Source organism: Epinephelus fuscoguttatus, linkage group LG7 (genome assembly GCF_011397635.1).
Source record: "Epinephelus fuscoguttatus linkage group LG7, E.fuscoguttatus.final_Chr_v1".
NCBI lineage: Eukaryota > Metazoa > Chordata > Actinopteri > Perciformes > Serranidae > Epinephelus > Epinephelus fuscoguttatus.
This window is the reverse complement of record NC_064758.1, coordinates 33,759,058-33,778,044: the sequence shown is the minus strand read 5'-3', so window position 1 is coordinate 33,778,044 and position 18,987 is coordinate 33,759,058. Positions and strand designations below refer to the sequence as shown.

General features: G+C 40.0%; 1 protein-coding gene across 2 annotated transcripts in view; it reads right to left on the bottom strand.

Moving 5' to 3' along the window:
* LOC125891355 (metabotropic glutamate receptor 4-like) overlaps window positions 1-18,987 on the bottom strand; it is a 323,715-nt gene that overhangs the window by 91,163 nt on the left and 213,565 nt on the right. For both annotated transcript variants that reach the window (XM_049580581.1, XM_049580579.1), the window contains exon 3: window positions 5,855-6,071. In XM_049580581.1, coding sequence (XP_049436538.1) covers window positions 5,855-6,071 — 217 coding nt within the window. The remainder of the gene's footprint in view (window positions 1-5,854; window positions 6,072-18,987) is intronic.

The window sequence follows — 18,987 nt, the reverse complement described above, 5'->3', positions numbered from 1 at the left end:
AGTGAAAACAGGGCCACTGTGACATTAGGTGGGTGAGACTGCTGCTCAGTATGGCCTTTGGCTGGTTAATGAGATAGAACATTTGGCCACTTCTGATCTGGCTGTTTTATTATGTGAGCAGACAACTGCAGAACCCATTTAGCAGCCAAATACCTGTGGCTTTGGTTTTGACAGAGCGGCCTGCCCGTCCTCAGTGTCTCTGTCGTATAATCAATCAAAACCTGAATTGAAGGAAAGGACTTGGGACTCAAACAATGCCTCAGCATAGAAAATAGACATATGTGAATGTTTTGCAGCAATCACTCCACTCGTCAGATTTAAAGGAGGTGTAGGCGTGAGGACTTGACAGATATTTGTCTAGATTCTTGTTTACAATTGTAAGGCAGTGAAAAGAGTGCAGTGTTTGTCGCTAAACAATGATTTTGCCAGCGTGGTTGACAGTTTTTTGCCTGACATGCTGTCTTTTACTGTCAGGTGGTTCAATCGAGTGGCAGTAAAAATTTTAGAAAGTGTTCAGAAGTCTCTCCTCTGTTGAACTCCATCAAATGTCTATAAAGACAGATGTTTGACCTTCTGTGCAGAGACATTAAAAACTAGGAGATTGCTCCTCTTGTAGTTTATCTTTGTCTTGACTTTGATTTAATCTTTGTGGCATTCAGGAAATGTTCATCAAACCAGGCACGGATGAGACTCATGCAATTTACAAACACATGTTGAGGCTTCAGTCAAACATGTCCCAGAGCCATACTTCGACATGTGACTGATATCAGATTACTGGTCTGTTACCATCATTGCATAATTACTTCTTTAGTCTGCATCTTTAATTTACTGTGTTAAATTCAACTTGTAAGCTTTGAGTGAATTTACATTTCAGACATTTAATCACGAGTTGCTGCCATGCAACATTAAAAGAATATGTAAAATGCATGTGTGTGTACATATACCATCATAAGATGTGATTTTAAAGTGCTGCATGACTCAAGACCATCAACTCATAGGCGGTTTATCATTCTTATGTTTGCTTTTCTTGGTACCATGGACTCTTTATGGCAGTGGTTCTCAATCTATCCATTTTCCAGGTCCCTTTCCACTTCCCCTAAATTAAAATGTAGGCTAATCATCTTCCCTGAATATAAGTGTTGATTATCATTCTGTGTTATATCAAAAAATTAAAAAAAAAAAAAGACTGTAATTGAATGCCAAGTAACTGATTTCATTATACTGTTCTCCTGGAGAGTAAAAATAGCCATGTGAATAGAAATTATACTGTGAGTATTAAACAAATGGAACGGTTAGAAATTTGACATTGAAACTGTAAAGGGTCTCATTACTGATCACAAGCAGCAGCCAATCAGAGAGGCACCTTATAGGACAGTTTGAATGTCAAACACCTCATTTCCTGCATTCTGGTGCACTTTTAATGTAGCAATGGCCTAAATATCTGTTAATGTTAAGGAAAAACACAACATGCAGGTGGCAGGTGCCTGATGCACTAGGCACACTGCTCCACAGTATACAACGAAAAACTGTGCACAAGTGATTTAGGAAGAAACACCTCATCTTTGACAGGGAAAGCTTCAGATGATGGTTGTAAAAGCAAGTCTAATGATAACACTGTGAGAATGTGCATGTTGGACAAATCTTGCGTTAAAAATCAGATATACAAAAATGCCCCCCAAGAACAGCTCAATGCCCCCCTTCCAAAAGTACTCTCCCAGCGCCCCTTGACGTTCTGTGAATGCCCCCTAGATGGGAAGCACCAGCCCTGTTGAGAAATGCAACAGTAAAATGCTGCTGTAAAGTGCTACTGTCCTCTGGGAGGGGGGGGCAGTAAGTGTAACAGCTTGATTTATGTAGCTATGCAAACCTTTTGCTTTTTTTATGGGATGCACAATATTTGAATTTTTGCCAAAATCTGTTATGCCAATATATAACAACTTACTTGGCTGATAACTGATACCAACATCGATAGATCCCCACCTAATTTTAGTGATCATCAAGTCTCTTCTGTAGTGGAATTAACATCATATTATGCATACTCTTATCGTGATGGCCCACCAGCGGATGGAGACATGATATACAATGTTTTCAATGTATGTTATATTCATTCATTGTGCATAATAAGAAAAAGCATGTTGGCCAATTCTGATAGTTCATTTTAAAGCTAATATCAGCCGCTACTGATGACATGCTGATCGTATCGTTTATCCCTATTTTTTAAAAAATACTTTAAAAGACCACGGCCAAATGTAAAGGTCAAATACATACTTTTTTTGTCATCTGTTTACTCCACTTTTCCTCTTTCCTTCATAAGTAAACACTTTCTCATTTGGTCTCGGACTGGTTGAAAATCATGCTGTTCCACTTAGAGCTCCCCCTAGTGGCCTGGAGAGCTTCTGTTGTGTTGAATGGATATGCAGCATTGTTCTGTTGCATTTCTTCTTGGGTGTGTGTGTGTGTGTGTGTGTGTGTGTGTGTGTGTGCGTTTTTGACTTAATATTATTTCTGTATTTGCAGCATGTTTGCTGTTAATGTGTTTGTTTTGGCTTTCTGCAGCACGTTTTTCTCATTTGCAGATATTTGATTTGTGTTAGATTGTTGTATGTGTTTTTGAAGTGGCATCGTTCTTGAAGCTGCAGCATGTTTTGGAAATGTTTTGGGCGGTTGTAGTGTAGTTTTCCCTCGATGGCCACTGTAGTTAAATGATTTATACTTTAATCAGAGAAGTTCTGATGGTTGCATATGCACAGGTGTTGGAGGAGTTTCAGACATCAAGTCATAAGACGATAATAAAACTATTTCAAATGTAGTCAGAAACACCAAAGTTAACAAACAGTTGCTGTGTTCAGTAGCTGCATTTACTAAACATACTTTGTAAATTAAACTAAATGTACTCACAATAGTTTTTCATTTGTAATCAGGCCCCCAAAACACTTATTTAATCCGAGTACACCATACCACCCAAACCACCATGCTAAAAATACATGTATCGCCCTGACCGACATGATACAACAAGCATATTGCATCTCCCACTGGGATGCTTACAAAACATTTCTAATTAGGTTGCGACCTAGGGAGGCACGCTGTGAAATGACATCACCAAATGCAACAAAATCCCACGGAAAGTATCAGATCTCTGTAGCTGCAGAGGGAACAGGTGGAATAAGGAGAAGTTTGCAGGGCTTTAAGCATTCATGACTCAGTTTGGGTTTGATTTAATGAAAGGCTGCGCTGAGTGAATTGGAGGCAGCTTTAGGGATTCTTCACCTGTGCTCAGAGTGAGACATTTTGAGCAAAAGAAAACAGCAGATCCAGAGACATCTGTGCATAGCGGGTTACTCATCGGAGTCAGAGCAGCACAGCTTTGTTTATCCCTAAAATGCATTGTATACTTATGACCTTTAAGGCATAACAAACTTTCCGATCTCATACCAGTCTTATTTCGATGTTTTAAAAATCTGGCTTGTTGTCTTTATGTAGTGCCACTAACTGTTTCGCAATTATTTGATATTTGATTTCCACCTTTCACAGATACCTGTGTACCTATCTGTGTAAAACTGTTTTTAATTCCCATGGTGGTTTGCATGGAAAAAAATAGATGGTACTAAGCTCTCAACTAAACCAACTTTTTATCAAGCAGACTGGATTTTTGCCCTTGAAGAAAAGTACACCAGTTTGAAGGGGATTCATTTCATAATCACTTTCCACACACCTATTTAAACCTCTTCAAAACTGTAGAGGCCATTGCTACCATTGAGTACTCACAGGCTTTCTCCTCCTTGTGTCTGTTCTTTTTATGGGAATTTAGGAATTTGGGAAGGCTCATACCAAAATATTTCAATTTTTATGCAAGGTTAGGCCTTAATTAGCATTAAATCCCAGTGTGTTTAAAAGTAGAGCTAAATGAGAGAATGTTTCCACACAAAAAAAGAGAGGAAAAAGCTCCAATCATACTGGAACTGTCGTGTTGGGTTTTGAGTCCCCTTTGCATGGGCTGTTAGGCAAATAGGCAGCTGAGCTGGACAGACTGGAGGGCTCTGCAGGAGTAATCTGCTGCTGGTGCTTCTCCAGGACGACTGATGATGGGCAGCAGCTTAGAGCTGGCAGGAAAGAAAGGGACGCAGTGGCACAGAGAGTACTGGACATGTCGGTAGTGATTACATTCTGCTTCAGAATGGGTCAGAGGTCACACTGAGTGTGTGCCGGTAGCTATCTGCGCCAAACTGACTGTATTCCCAACACTGTACACTGCCATCTTCTCATGTTGCTCCGGGCTGGCTCCACAGCCTCACTTTCACACTGTCACTGCTTCTCGATATTCGAGAATCAAATTCACTTAGCACTGCGTCTACGTTATGCACTTGTGTAGCAGATACAAGTATTCCCTGGGGACAAGAGTCAGGAGCTGAGTGCAAAGTCAGATTTCAGGGGAAGAATTAAGACTTCAGCATAAATCATGCCCAGTGGTCTATGTTTTATTAAAAATATATAAAGTTGCACTAAACATTTACATCTCTACAACATTGTTAAACTGTTTAAGTACTGATGTAAAATGTCTTCACAAAATTTCTTTGCAGTGCAATTCAAGTTAATTTAATTTAGGGCTGGGCAATATATTGATATTATATCCATATCCTGAAAAAAGACGAGATCAGTGGTTTTCGGACTTTAAAGGACAAGCCAAAATCTCAAAGCACACCTGTCTTTATATATATGTGCACAATAGCCTTTATAACATGTATTATCACTCTTATCACAACAAAAATGTTTGTTTTTATTTACTGATATCAAATTACATTTGACAACCAACTATTACCCATGAAATATTTTCAACAAAATTATTCAAAGATTCATTTTAAGTTTTTTTTTATTACATCAAAGCCAAACCAATAACACATCCATTTAAATGATAAATAGTGTAAAATAATGTGATGTGTCACACACTATAATTCCCACGTGCAAACGGTGACAAATAGGTTCCTGTGAAGGTTTTTTAAGTTAAATTAAATGACACATTTTAGGTAGAGTTTGCCTCTTTACTAGGGAATGGGTGCACACAACATACTGATACAGTCAATTTAAAATCCATTCATAACATTTTGCACAGGCCCTGTTGAATATTGCAATAATAATATCTGGTTATCTGGCTAGTACCAGATCAGTGTGCTAGGTACCCCAACAGAAGGGGGGACCAAAAATGGGGACGGTATGGAACGATTCCATCCACAAGTTTTCACAGTGGAAACGGAAATAAAATCGTACCGAACTGAACTGTACTGCTCGGTGGAAACTGGGTTTAAAAGGCCTTTAGTGCACTTGTTATAATTGTGTGTATATTTTTAGATACAATACATTATTGTCATGGCATGACTGGCTTCTAAAGTAATTTGATTTAACTAAAGGCATCATCGACAGCTGTCTGTTTCAGCCAGTTTTCATCTGTTCACCAGTTTCCACAGCGTGTTGCAGCTTTAGAATTACAGGCAACACAGTAGCTAATTAGATAAGCTGCTTCTTCATATTCAGTTAATCAAATGTAAGTGAAGCTTTACATCCCAACATGTAAACACAGGATCCTTCAGCAACAAACAAACCCTGCATCTTTTTAAATTATGCCTCACATTAAATCAGATGTCGTCATAATAAAGTAAATCACTGAACTGGATTGGTTTCACAGTGAGTTTGCCTACAGGAAGTTGTTCAAATAAAACATATTTGAGAGTCTCAGTTTTGTCCAATCACAGGGACACATTCTCACTGGTTCACAAAATGAGATTCACATAGCGAGAACTACTTTCACATCAGTCTGAACAAACTCTAGGAGGCTTGTAGGAGTATTTGAAGAAACACTCACCGTCCTCTCGAGACTTCTGAATAAACGCATCAACGCCGCTCTCCCCATAGTTTCCCTCGGAGGCTACAGTGGAGACGTAGTTCCAGCGCATGGCTTTGACAATGTCCACCATAGCCTGGGCCTGGTACGTGTCTGGGGGCACCACGCGGGAGAAGAAGTCATAGCGGGTGTTATCACTCAGCTCCGGAGCTGTTGAGGCGTAGCTCACCTGAGGGATCTGTAGCAGAGGATGAAAGAGAGACAGAGCGAGAGATGTGGTTATACACTGTTGAATGTATGTGCAAATTAATTACATGTTCGACAGTGAGGGTTCCTTCCAAATACATATTATAATATGACACCTATCTGCTGAAATCTCAACTGCTCCTTGGATGTTATTCGCCCTCCACAGTTGGCACGCTGTTGCTTTAAATAGTCCTGATGATCACAGGCTTAGCTGTAGCTAAAGTATACTTTCCACACCAGTCAAGCGACACTAATCTGCTCAGGAATTCACACTTGTCTCCAACATAATGTGAGATTTATTTGGTGTTGAAAAACATAAAAGCACAAGGCGATCTGCCTCCAGAGCTGCAGTAATACCCAGTGTTCTTGTCAGGAACCGCACAGCCATTATTGTTTCATAGAAAGTGCTCGGAAACCATAAATATAATATAACATTATTGTGTTTGGAATGAAAGTAGAACTCAATGAGGTGAAAGGTTAAGCAATAATTCGATAGGATGGAAGATAAGGTCAAGCTTTTTGAACTGCTTGAGAAAATCTTAAAATAGTTATTAATATTCTTTTGATCAGTCTGTTTAGAAAATACATTCATGAGATGTGAAAACAGCTTCCCATGGCGAGTGCAGCTTTTAGATTTACGCTTGTCTTCACATGCCGCCGTTATTAAAGGTTTAACTGTTCTTAGTTTCACTGTAGAAGTCTCTCAGAAGCCGCCTCCTGGTTGGTTCGTAATCTCAACTTCTGCTTGCTCAAGTTATTTCAGATTTATGGCCGTCATAGCTTCTGTGATCTTCCTATGGGCTCCGTGCTGCACAGTTTGGAAGTTAACTGACCAGAATTTATGATATTCAATAATGTGTTTCATGGTTCAACTTCAAATATGGACACACTTTTTAATGCTGATATAAAGTTTTTTTTTCTTTTTAGGTCGGGATTCTCCAGGGTTGATGAAGTCAGGCAGTAGATGTAGAAGTGGCAGCTGCTTTAAATCAGGATAAAGTTTGACTGCGTGTGAGTCAGTGGGTGAACATCCTCTAATGTGCATGACCCAGCTCAGTATCAGAGCGGACGACTTGTCCTAAAGCCACTCCTGCTGTTTAAAGATCTGAGAAATCATTTATCATTTTTACAGTAAAAACACTGAAAGTAATACACAAACAAAAGAAGATATTGTTGACAAATGAGAGAAAAATGCTGCTTGGAGTATTTTTAAGTTAACCATATGCAATATTAGGGATTAAATAGTTACCACCTTTATGATAAACTGCGGTAAATTCCCAGATGGTTAGTATTATCATTTCAAATTTTTTTAATACTAAAACCGTATTTGAATACCACCCTTTGAAAAACTCATGGTAAATACTCTCCAACATGGACCGAAGTTAGCAACTTTTGATTTGATACCGTTTTCAGATAAGGTTTTGTCTAGGGATGCATTGGTTTATCAGCTGACATTGGTCTTGGCTGATATTCGCCCTGTTGACTGCCATTGGCCAATCAGCAAATAAGACAATAATCGCCAAAGTCTGTGGCCGATGTTTCTCTGTCTTATCACAGTATTGTGATGGTTTTTTGAGGTATAACCCCAATAACAGTAGCTAGCATACCTAGCTGCTGATTCAGAGAGGAAGTCACTGGCTGGACCGACTCTGGCATGATGTGAGACGGCAGTGCGTGCCATGTGCATGTGTGCCTTGTTTTCACGTTTGCTTTGAGTGTCTGTACAGCTCTACGTCTTACATCTTTAATGAGAAGAGAGATAAGACAGATATGCTTATCTTTGAAAAGAAAAACATGCATCGGACTGAGAAGAAGGCTATGTGGTAAGTTGTTTTGTTTGTTTGTTTGTTTGGTTTTAATCATTAATATTCAGAAGAGACAGCGCTCTGTATGATGATGGCATCTGCTATCAGCCAAATTTTTATTTTAAACATGGGTATCAGCCCAGAATTTTGGAGTCTGCATCTCTGGCTATGTTTTTTTAATGCTTAAACAAACTAAAAGTGCACAGTGCTGCTTTATTTGTGGTTTTCAGTATAAAACTTGGTCTTCAGTTGTGTATCAATACTTTTTCATTTTGATAAAACTGTGATAATACCAGTAACCATGAAAACTTTGGTCACTATAATTGTAACATCAAAATTTCATACCATTTTATCTCTATCTCATACCCTTCTGTGGTTCTCAGCCATTGTTTCAGGGACCCAGGGTTCAAGCTCTGTTAGTGCCATTAGCAGTGTAACCATGGCTGGTGGTGCTAATATAGTTAACAGTGTTAAAGTGAGTTTTGCGGCTCAAAGTGAAGCCGCATATTTACCTGGGCGACCTCGGGGGCCACCATGCACGGCAGCAACACCACGTTGTCACCGGTTTCAGGCTATCGAGAGCAAAATTGACTGAAGCAGACATCCCTGGTCGAAAACTAAACTATTCTGGTCTTCATCGCATCTAACAACAAAAAAGGTCTGTGACCCAATCTGTATTGATTTAGGGATCCTTGACACGAAAAAGGTTGAGAACCACTGCTACGAGTTCTGTGATTTTTCTGAATTCTCTCCATGAAAATTGAATTGCAACAACACATTCCTGTCAGAGATAAATAAGGAGGTCAAAGTAGCTGACTTTGGCTCTGCCTTTTCATCTGATGACTGACACTTGAATGAAATTTTGCTCATCCTTTCCAAATACTGTTTGTCATGGCACCTCAGCAGTGCTCTGGGGAATATGACAAACACTGTCACCTTTGAGCATCCCACTGAGATGGAGGGACGTGTGGATGGACAGATAAGCTGAAAAACACTTTAAACCGGCAGCAAGTTAGAACAACATTAATTTGTTACATGTAAGAGGCTTTTCATGAATCTGGATTTAAAAATCTAAAATGTTTTGAAGGGGAAACAAATCACAGACATATTTACAGCACTTACATCCTGCAGTGCGACAGGAAAGTAAACTTTACCCAACAACAGTCTCACTTTACCAATATTTACTCCAATATGTGCACACAGACAGCTGTGGAAGTGAAACTGTCCCTTTCCTCTCTTCCTCACTTCACACAGCGGAGGCCTTTGATGTGGTCAGCTGTAACGGTGCACTGATCCTGCTACTACTGTGCTCCCTGCTTGACGCTGTAGCTTGTGTGAGGAGCACAGCTGTTCAGTCTGTACCCGTGACCTACAGCTCCAAACAACTCATGTAATTCCACGCAGACTCTCTTTTTGCCACAAGGATCCTCTGGGTTAAGCCTGAACGAGTGCAGAGCTTGTAATGAATGAATGTCGAAGGTGTCCCCTTGTGTCGTTTTATTGTAATATGTCAGCGTTGTGCTTCAGTGCGCGCTCGGCTTTATAGGTAGTGACTTGTGATGCAGCGAGCATGCCAGTCAAAAGCAGCCTTGTTAACTTGATTTCCTTTCATAGAAGAGAAGAGACAGGAAAGCAGTGTCTGTGTGTGCACTAATGGACCATGTGCATGTTGCATGTCAGCCTCTTGGACTGATTGTTCTCAGTTGTCCCCGGCACATCACGCTTAGCTGTGTATTTCTGCGTCGGTTGTCTTGTTTTGAGCCAGAGTTGCTTGTGCAAATTGCTCTGCCTCATGAGCTGTGAGCACCGAATGACATCCATGTTGGAGGCTGACATGCTTAATGCGCGTGCTCCTTCGGGAGGCTCTTAGAGACAGGGACCTTGACGGGGTGTGTGGCATGTTTTGAGTGTGCACCCCGCGGACTGGCGGCAGTCGACCGACTTGTTGATTTAACACCTGGTGGTAACAGCAGGCTAAAGTATACCTGACCTCACTTACAGCTTGCTCACTTTCTGTCTGCCTCGACAGTAGGCAGAACTTTTCTCCCTTTACATCTGTTTTCCTCTCCCTCTTGCTAGCAGTGAAAGTGTGAACCAGTTTTATTTTTTCTGGCACAGCTTTGACGTCACAAGGCGGGATCGAGCAAGCTGTGTTGTGCAAAGGTGTTTGGAAGGTGTTAATAATGTCTCATTTTAGATTATTTCAGTGTTCTAGCGCACCACAGCACTTTAACCATTTGCACCTTCAGTTCACTTCTCAGTTTTTAGTGGTACATGCGCTCATATCTGCTAATTTTGCAAAGTAAGTACAGCGTGTTCTTGGGATAAAATATGAGGTGATAGCACATTTATAAAAGATGTCTCCAGCCACCTCTTCCCATGACACCCATCAGCATTATTGAATCTCCTCCCGGAGAGGCTTTTTAAAACACAGATAAGATATCATGAAGAATCCCTGCTGTCATGCATGACTGCACCTGTTACTTCTGCACCTGTTATCACCTTGTATTACAATAGCTGTTTTTCATTAGGGCTGACAAAAGAATACTTTGTTAGAGGTTAAACTATGCGGTGCAAAACTCTGCTCAGCTGCTGAATTAGAGGAATAATAAAGTAGCTTAGTCACTGAAAATTGGATTTAAAAATTGTTATGTTTGTCAGCAAAATCCTGCACCACATTAAAAATATCTAAGTGAATGTATTCCCAATGATTTGAAATATATCTCATGTTTTTGTGCTTTTAATTTTGCTGCTGTCATGTATTGTGGTGCGGCCGTGACGTGTCTAGTCCCATATCTGCCAAACAAGTGGGAGCAGCAGTGAAGCAACCCTGTGTTGTATTTTTCACCTGAGGGATTTTCACTGCTGTAACAATCACACAATTTCAGCATTCTGTCAAGAACCGGGACAGGCAGAGCTTATCATGTTTGTGTTGGCGAGATTTCTTGCTCACTGGACTACAGCGATAGTCCTGAACAGTGTGCTTCCTCTAATAGAACACAGTCACTTCTTAGCATTGACTCAAGAAATTAAATTCCTCAGCAAAGGCCCTCTCTGATCCCCCTATAGAGACTCAAAAAAAACAGGGATTGGGAGGAAAAATAAAGACGTGATGTGAAAAGAGAATATGCCATATGCAGGCGGGGAGAGAATATCTTGGCAGGGGTTTGACGTATGAAAACTGCACAGTGCAGTTGAATTCAGGATGGCTCACTATACTCACAGCTAGAGTCTGTGGTAAAGATCTGAGTTTGTTCATAAACATTCTTGTGGCTCCATTTTAGCGAAGCTGTGTGCACTTACCATCTGTTCAGGCTGAGGCTAAAGCAGCTGAGCTTCCTGTCCTCTGATGCGAGCTCTTTGTGACCCCATCACTTCATACAGAGTTCACCAATACACCATGTTTCCACCCCGAGTTTATAGAGCCGCTTTAATCTGCACCCCATCACCCCAGCACTATCCATTTAATTGCTAATGGGCTTGGGAAATATGCTTAATTGCTGTGATGTGAGTCTCAAGCAGATTTTTGATGCAGATTTAATGTTCAAATCACTTGCTTTAAATAACTGTGCCTTTTTAAAAATTCAATGAGCTCATTTGGCACTGCATCAATGCAGGAGTAATGATGCTCATTAGAACTGTACAGAAATATTGTACATCTGTACTGTTTGCTGGGGAAGAAAAATCAAAAGCTTTGGTCGGGCTCTGGAAATGTTCCAGTAAATACTTCCTGCAAATATGTTACTTGTATATTTTTTATCTGTGAAAACAGAAAAGTTTTCAGTGAGCTAACTCATGCGTTCATCTTGCTGACAATTTATGATGGGCTGCCATTACTGTGCGTGGGGTGTTGATATTTCATCTGGAATTACTTTAAGGTAAAACAACAACTGAGACATTAAAGCCAAGAGCAGTGGTAAGCTGAGTTTTTCAGCTAAGACCATGCATTGTCCAAGGATACCAAAGTACTGTTTGCAAAACCCCTCCTCCCATAGGGGTAGATTTCACGGGGGATAGAGGAGTTGTGTCCCCTTCAGTATTTGGAACATGTGCATTTGTCCGCATTAATAAAAACAAGTAGCAGAGAACTTCTATTTTGACATTTACGCAACAAGTTAATGTAGGAATGCACAAATTGGTGCATATAAATTCACCAAAATGCAGGAAATTAAGTGTTTGACGCTTAAAATTTTCGGGCAGGCCCCCAAAACTCCCCAGTATGCTAACAAAACCTACGCCCTACGCTCCCCTGAACAACAACTGTCAAATCATAGCATAGAAACTGTAATCCATGCATAGTTACAAGTTGTCCCAAGTTGTGTGCATGGAGCTGCAATAGGAGTGATACTTCACAAGACTTCCTGCGTTGTGTTTGTTTGCTCTAACATAAGCTGCAATGTTAGCATGCTTGGCTAATTAGTTAGTTGTAACTTAGCATTGCTTAAAAAGCCAAGGAGCATATAATTCGGTAGCTACATTATTCTGTGGGGTTGCAGGTTACATTAGAAAATCCCCCTTTCATGTACCCTTACCCTGCAATGCAAAAACAATTTTGCTCTTTATATGTGCTGTCTTTTTGCCTGGGATGTGTAGCTTTATCTCTGGGTTTTAGCATTTTATATTGTATTATATATACACACTATAGTCATCATATAGCCTACATATTCAAGACCCTTTTAAATGTAAAACTAGTTAGCTGGAAATGAGGGTTGGGATGATGTACGATAAAATGGCAATAAGTTGATCTGGTTGAATTTCACTTACTGGGATAAGTGTGAATATACTCATCACTGTGGATATCAGTGAACAAAGAAGAGACTCATATGTTAGTATTTATTTATGAAGGGAGACTTTATGATTTATGATTACCTCATTGGAGATTTTTCTTCACTAACAACAACCCCTTGCAGGTATGGCATATGCAAGAGGCGTTTTAAGGATTTAAGGACACAGGGGGCTTGGCCTGGACCTCTGCTGTGTTGTCCAGACATCCTCCCGGCATTTCTTTTTGGGTAAACGAGCTCTGTTTTGAGCTTAGTGTGAATCAGTTTATTTTCATTGTGAATTAGAAAATGGTTTGGAGGCCACCTGGCATCCTACTGGGGACCAGATTTGAGTAAGGGAATGGATTCCAGTATGTTTTATTGCCGTCTCAGGAGTTTTAAGAATGTTATGATGATTATCAGTATAATGAATTGCCATTATTTTATCCAGGATTATCGTGATGTGAAATTTTCACATTGCTCCATGCCAACTGGAAACATTAAAAAAGTCAGCTAGAGAATCATGTGGTTAGCTTAGCTTGCAAGTTACAGCTTATAAAAGTTGTCATTTGAGCTCACAAAAGTAGCAGTGCTTGGCTAGAAACCAGAAGCCAACTTTTGTTTACCTCTTTGTCAAATTAGAAAACTTTTTTTTTTTCTTCTTCCAAAAAATACATAGATTTTTCATCTGGTAAATGTGCCACTTCAGTTTCAGTAATGCTGTGGTCAACATATGGTAAGGTTTAGGCACAAAAAAACGCTTGGCTATGGTTTGGAAAATATCATGTTTAGATTAAAATACCCTATTTCGGGGCACAGTTCTGGCAAGAAAAGCAGTGGTGTCTTGATTTAAAATAAGCGATACAAAACACTTTTTATCAGTGGAAACACAGTGATAGGCCTCTACAAAATGCCCACATATGGTGCCTAAAAAGCTGCTAAAAACACAGCAATGACTCATTGAATCACAGTCGGTTTCATAGTTTGTTGGTCTCATTTCATGCCATCCGCCGTCAGCTCATGTACTCCGTCACTTTGGAAATGTTGATATGATACGTACGTTATTGTGGCCTGCAGAAATGTACAATGCCAACATTTTCTTCTGGTGACTGGGCTGTTGATTAAGAAGGGTAGGGCTTAGTTCCACCTGCCTCCTTCAGGGGAAACTGTCACCCTAATAATGGTGTTGGAGTTTCTAAATCTCATGCAGGTTTTATTCCTGGTTCTCACGTTCAGTTCGAGGCACATGTAGTTCCTGTGTTTGCTCTCACAGGAGCCCCGCAGAGCCAGAAGGCTGACACCCGGCAGCACCTTCAGGCACGCGGCGTAGTCTTCACCATTCAATTAAGAAGCAGCTGAATATAACACTGGATGTTATCCAAAGGTGAAGCCTCCAGTCAGTGAATCCCTGCAGTGTTTCCAGTCTTACCCAGTGATAATTAAACACTGCTCTTCCTGGCATACTGATTGATCAAGCCATTGTGTCGGAGGGAATTTTTATGTGCTTTCTTATTTTCAGCAACTCAACAGTTTCACTGTTCTTGTCATTAAGACACTACATTTCTGCCAAGTTAAAAAAAAAAAGCAGTTGCTTTCTCTCCAGCTTGGCCTGACCCTGTGTGACTAACTGCAGAACCAATCTGCTGAGTCATAAAACGCATTCAGATCTTTCAACCCATTGTTACTAAGATCAATATGGTGAGACTAAAGTGAACAATGCAAGCTCCACACAGATGCTCGGGCCAAGGGTCTGATCCGCCTCTCTGCAAGGTATCACCAAGGCTTAATTCATACTTTCTAATGTTCCCTGTTTACAGCTCTCTGCTGGAATCTCCTCTACAATAGATGAATAGTCTCTTGAGAATCGAAGGGCAGTATTGCGTTTGGCCTGCCATATGTCCTTCATGTTGTATAAAGCTTAACTGTAAGGGCGGATCAGAAGGAATGCAGGAAACCTTCACCTATTTTCCCTGAACTGTGCGGCTCCAACAATACAGCTGGACCCACTAACCTTCACCCATTTCTATGGATATGTGCGTCATTATAGTGCACCAGATGAATAGACTTTACTGACCGCAATCTGTAATTGATCAATAACGTGTCAGCTTTAGTGCATGGCATGAAATGGCTGTAATCACTGATTCTGGCTGGATTAGCAGTGACAGATTGTATCTGGCTGCGCTGAGTCAATGCTCTGCTCAGAAACAAGTGAAATAACTTTTCGATGGTCATTTAAATGCTCATGTTTAGCCACTCTATTAACTAATGTGTTGACTCTCTTTTTAAGTATTCATCCTCTCTGCTTAGCTCTTTACACTTCCTGCTTAAACCACACGCTAATTGGGTTCACAGCAGCCAGCGTGCCAAGCTCAAAATAATAAGTCCAATCAACACAAAGGTACGAAGCCCGGAAGGTGTCATGGAGGGAAAAAAACCTATTTAATAATTTGTGTTCTGGAGTTACTAATTCGTCCTCTGAATTTAATAATTCATGCTCTCCATTTAATATTGTTTGTTTAATTTTTTTTGTTTTATTCCCAGACTTATTAATGCGTCCTTTGACCTTCCTTTTGACCTAGAAAAAAACTGTAGCCCACTCATTTATCTTAAGATATTTACAGTATGAATAGTGTAACAAAATGGTGAAAATACAGCCACTCGATTCTCATATTAAGCGCCACGAAATAAACAGCTATGAAAGCCACTGAATGAGCGAACAGGATCTCTGTGGCTGCTGAAGGGCTCGAGCACTACAACATTTCTCACTACATCCCAAATTACTAATAATAGCCTAAGAAGAATACAGCCGATGATGTTGCCTGATACGCATGCAATTACACAATGCCAAGTTGCATGCATTGAGAGAGCTTTTCCAGAAGAGTGTAGACAGTTAGATTGTTTATCAGCCTCACAACCAGGGCAGATGGATTTTGTTTTCCGTACAGTGTGTTATTCTCTTCTGCACAAATGCATAGATGGACAGCGTCAGACAAAGGAATTAGATCAGATGATGTTGTAGTTTGATATAGTGTGTCATCAGATATCTCAATGTTCAGAGACTGAAAGTTAAAGAAGTATTTCACTGGTGGAAAGCTGGTCTTTTCACTGGTTTGTCTGTACATTAGAAAGGCACACTTACTTTTGTAATTGGTGTTATGTGACCAGAGAAAACAGAGAAAATGTGCTATGGCATTTGCTTTTCCGTCAGACGTAGAAACCCTACAATTACTTTAACGTACTGCGCTACATCAGAACAATAAATGCTTCCGCTGGTGGGTGACGTAATTAGAGCTTGGCTGTTTTTCCACAGTAAACGCAAATTACAGTTTAACACTAAGTTGAAATATGTTGCTGGAAATACTTAAATAGGAAACAGGAAATGCAGTAACAGAATCTTGGTTCATATTTGTTCAGCAGTGTTTGATCTCAGTGTTTTCAGCCTCCATTTTAGTGATACAGGAAACAGTTTAGCACCGCTTCTTCACAAATTCTTGCACTACAGCCAAACAGTACACTAAAGCATTTTTATGAAGGCATTTTAGGTGCAAAATCGGCAATACAGTAACAGAATCTTGGTTTGTATTTGTTTGAGAGAGTTTGAGAGATAGACAGAGAGGCTCTACTTTTTTACCATGTCCGTGTGTCCTTGTATATCAGAGGTTTTGCAGGTCCCTGAATGCAGCACAGGCAGAACCCTTCTTTTTTTTTCCTCAGCAGCAGTTTTTGAACTTTTGAGTCCCGAAGTGGATAATCGATCAGTTGAGCCGATCAGATCTAATGAGATCAGATCAGTGGATGAGAGGAGGAGTTGTTTGTGAGTGAGAGCAAACTTTTAGACCCAGCACAATGAATAGAGATGTTTCACTTTCACTGCACCTGACATTCTACTACTACGTCTGTACCCAAAGTACGCCCTGCGCTGTAAGAGTTTGATAGGATGAACAACTAAACGGTATATATACTCCAATAGTGCAAGGAACCTTCCAGCTCCAAAAATCAAAACGTGGCAGCAGATCTTTCAATCGTGATGGGCTGCCACAAATAAATGAATGTTTGGGAAACCCTGCAAAGCTAGTTGAAAACTGGCAAAGTGTCCCTTAAGGATGGCGCAGAGTGTACTGACTTTATATCTGTCATAACGTGATGCATTCGTGTCTCACAGATTTGATGGAGCTCGGCTCATCCTGAGGTTGCCTGCTTTATTCCAACAGATTTGACTTGATAAGCTTTGCGTCTCTGTGCGACAGCTTATCCGTCTGATGTGTTGAAAAACTACAGGATGTAATTTACCATTAGATCCTGACCGTTCCTGTCACCGGGAAGGGATAATTAATAATTACAAATGATTAATGAAGTTACCACTGCTGTGACACTCTGCGGAATAAAGAGCCCGTTCTTAATTTGGAAACACTGGTATTGTTCCTGCTGCTGTGTGGTAGCTACAGGTATCATAATTAACTGCAATAAACTGATTACTCAGTAACATGTGAATGTGATACGTTTATTAATCTAACACTTTATGGAGTCTGTGGAGTTGAGAATAAAATGAAAAAGGCCAAACTCAACATACAAGGAGGGTAATGTTTTGAGAGGTCTGTTTGTGTGCCTCTGCAAACCAGACATAGTGTGTGGAGGCACTCCAGTTAACTTCTACAGCTGTTAGACATTTTTCATCAAGGTGTAGCTTTGTCACTATGTTTGGGGGGCCAAGAGTGAGAGACAGCTTGAAAACAGGTGTCTCACAGCTGTATCAAATCATATTGAGAGCACAAATCAGTGATTTGAGAGCACAGTTTACACGACTGCAACAACTCAACTGTCCGTCCCTGCAGTCAGCAGGTTCAGCTGGGCAGCAGCACAACATCAGCAGTGTAGATGCCTCAACTTTTGCGTTCTTAATAAAATTCAATTCCTTATAGATTCAGGAGACTCTAAAGCCCCAGACAGACAGAAAGTGTCAGACATTACCGTCAACAAATGCACCTATTGTTCTCAATGGATGGAAGCAAATGAGAGGCATTAAGAGCTGAGTTAAAACACTTTGGCACCGCTCCCAGATTCAGCTCACAGTGGAAGTCCACTGACAACTCTCCTAAAGCTTGACTGCTTAAAAAGTGTGAATGTTCTGTGTGCATTGAAGTATTAGTCTATGAGAGTTAATCTGTGTCTGAAATCACTCCTTATTTTTTATTTCTTTAAGCTTTTTTGTAACCAGAAAAACCTCTTAAGATTAAAAACCTCTTCTTCAGGAGTGTTCTGATCTAGACAGGGAGCAACATAAGGTACAGACAGAGAACATAGAACAAAAATACAAAATGAAGAAATATATAGCTCTAAAACAAGCAATATAAAACACAAAATGAGATTACTACAAAGAAAAGCCCAAAGGTATGTTATTATATGCTGTAAGTGACTTCATAAACAGCTTGCACTCCCACCAAATGATATGTACAGGTACTTCCAAATATGACACCATATCACAAGCCATTAAGACAGAGTGATGGTCAGCAAAAGCCCAAATAAAATAGAAGAATACTTTAACAGTATCGCAGAAAAAATACCTTCCAAATAAAAAATATGTATCTCATATAAATAAAAGGCTTTCAACTAATGTCTCACAAAATACCTGGAACACCAAGGGAAATGGGAACTACAATTAAACACTATAGTTGAAGATAATATATATGTGAAGATCTGTGTGCAAATTGTTATATAGGAATCAATAGTCAATTATGGAAAGAGTTTGACTGGAAAATAAAAATCAGATATTTTAATACTCCCCTCATCATTTTGTCCTATATGAAAAAAACCTCAGTGGCAACTACATGTGGTTACAAAAAGCAGCTAAAATACACCCTGACAGTGGCACATAGATGATTATATGCAACTTAAAGTCTCTCTGCAGAAGATTACACAGATAAGGAGCAAAATAGATAAATGCCTGTTTGCCAAACTCTGTATGTACCCTTGGTATAAACAATATAACCATGTTCTGTGAGCAGAGAGCATAGCCTTTTTCAATTTTTTTGTTTAATGTACACGTATAAATATGCAAGAAGTAGGCCAAGAATACCATTCTACTTCAATTAATAGCCCGGGTTACTATTTGCTTCAATCACTGAAATCAACGGGCCTTTATTTGGGACAGGCCCTGAATTATTTTCACACAGAACTGTTGCTCAGCGAAAATCAGGAAATACAATCAGTTTGCCTAATTAAAATGAATATGAATTTTACTTGTATAAAATTAGGCTTCAGATGACATGTTTATTTTGAATTATTAACTTGACCTAGCTCTAACAGACAGCACATCACTTGAGGATTACAGCACCCAGCATAC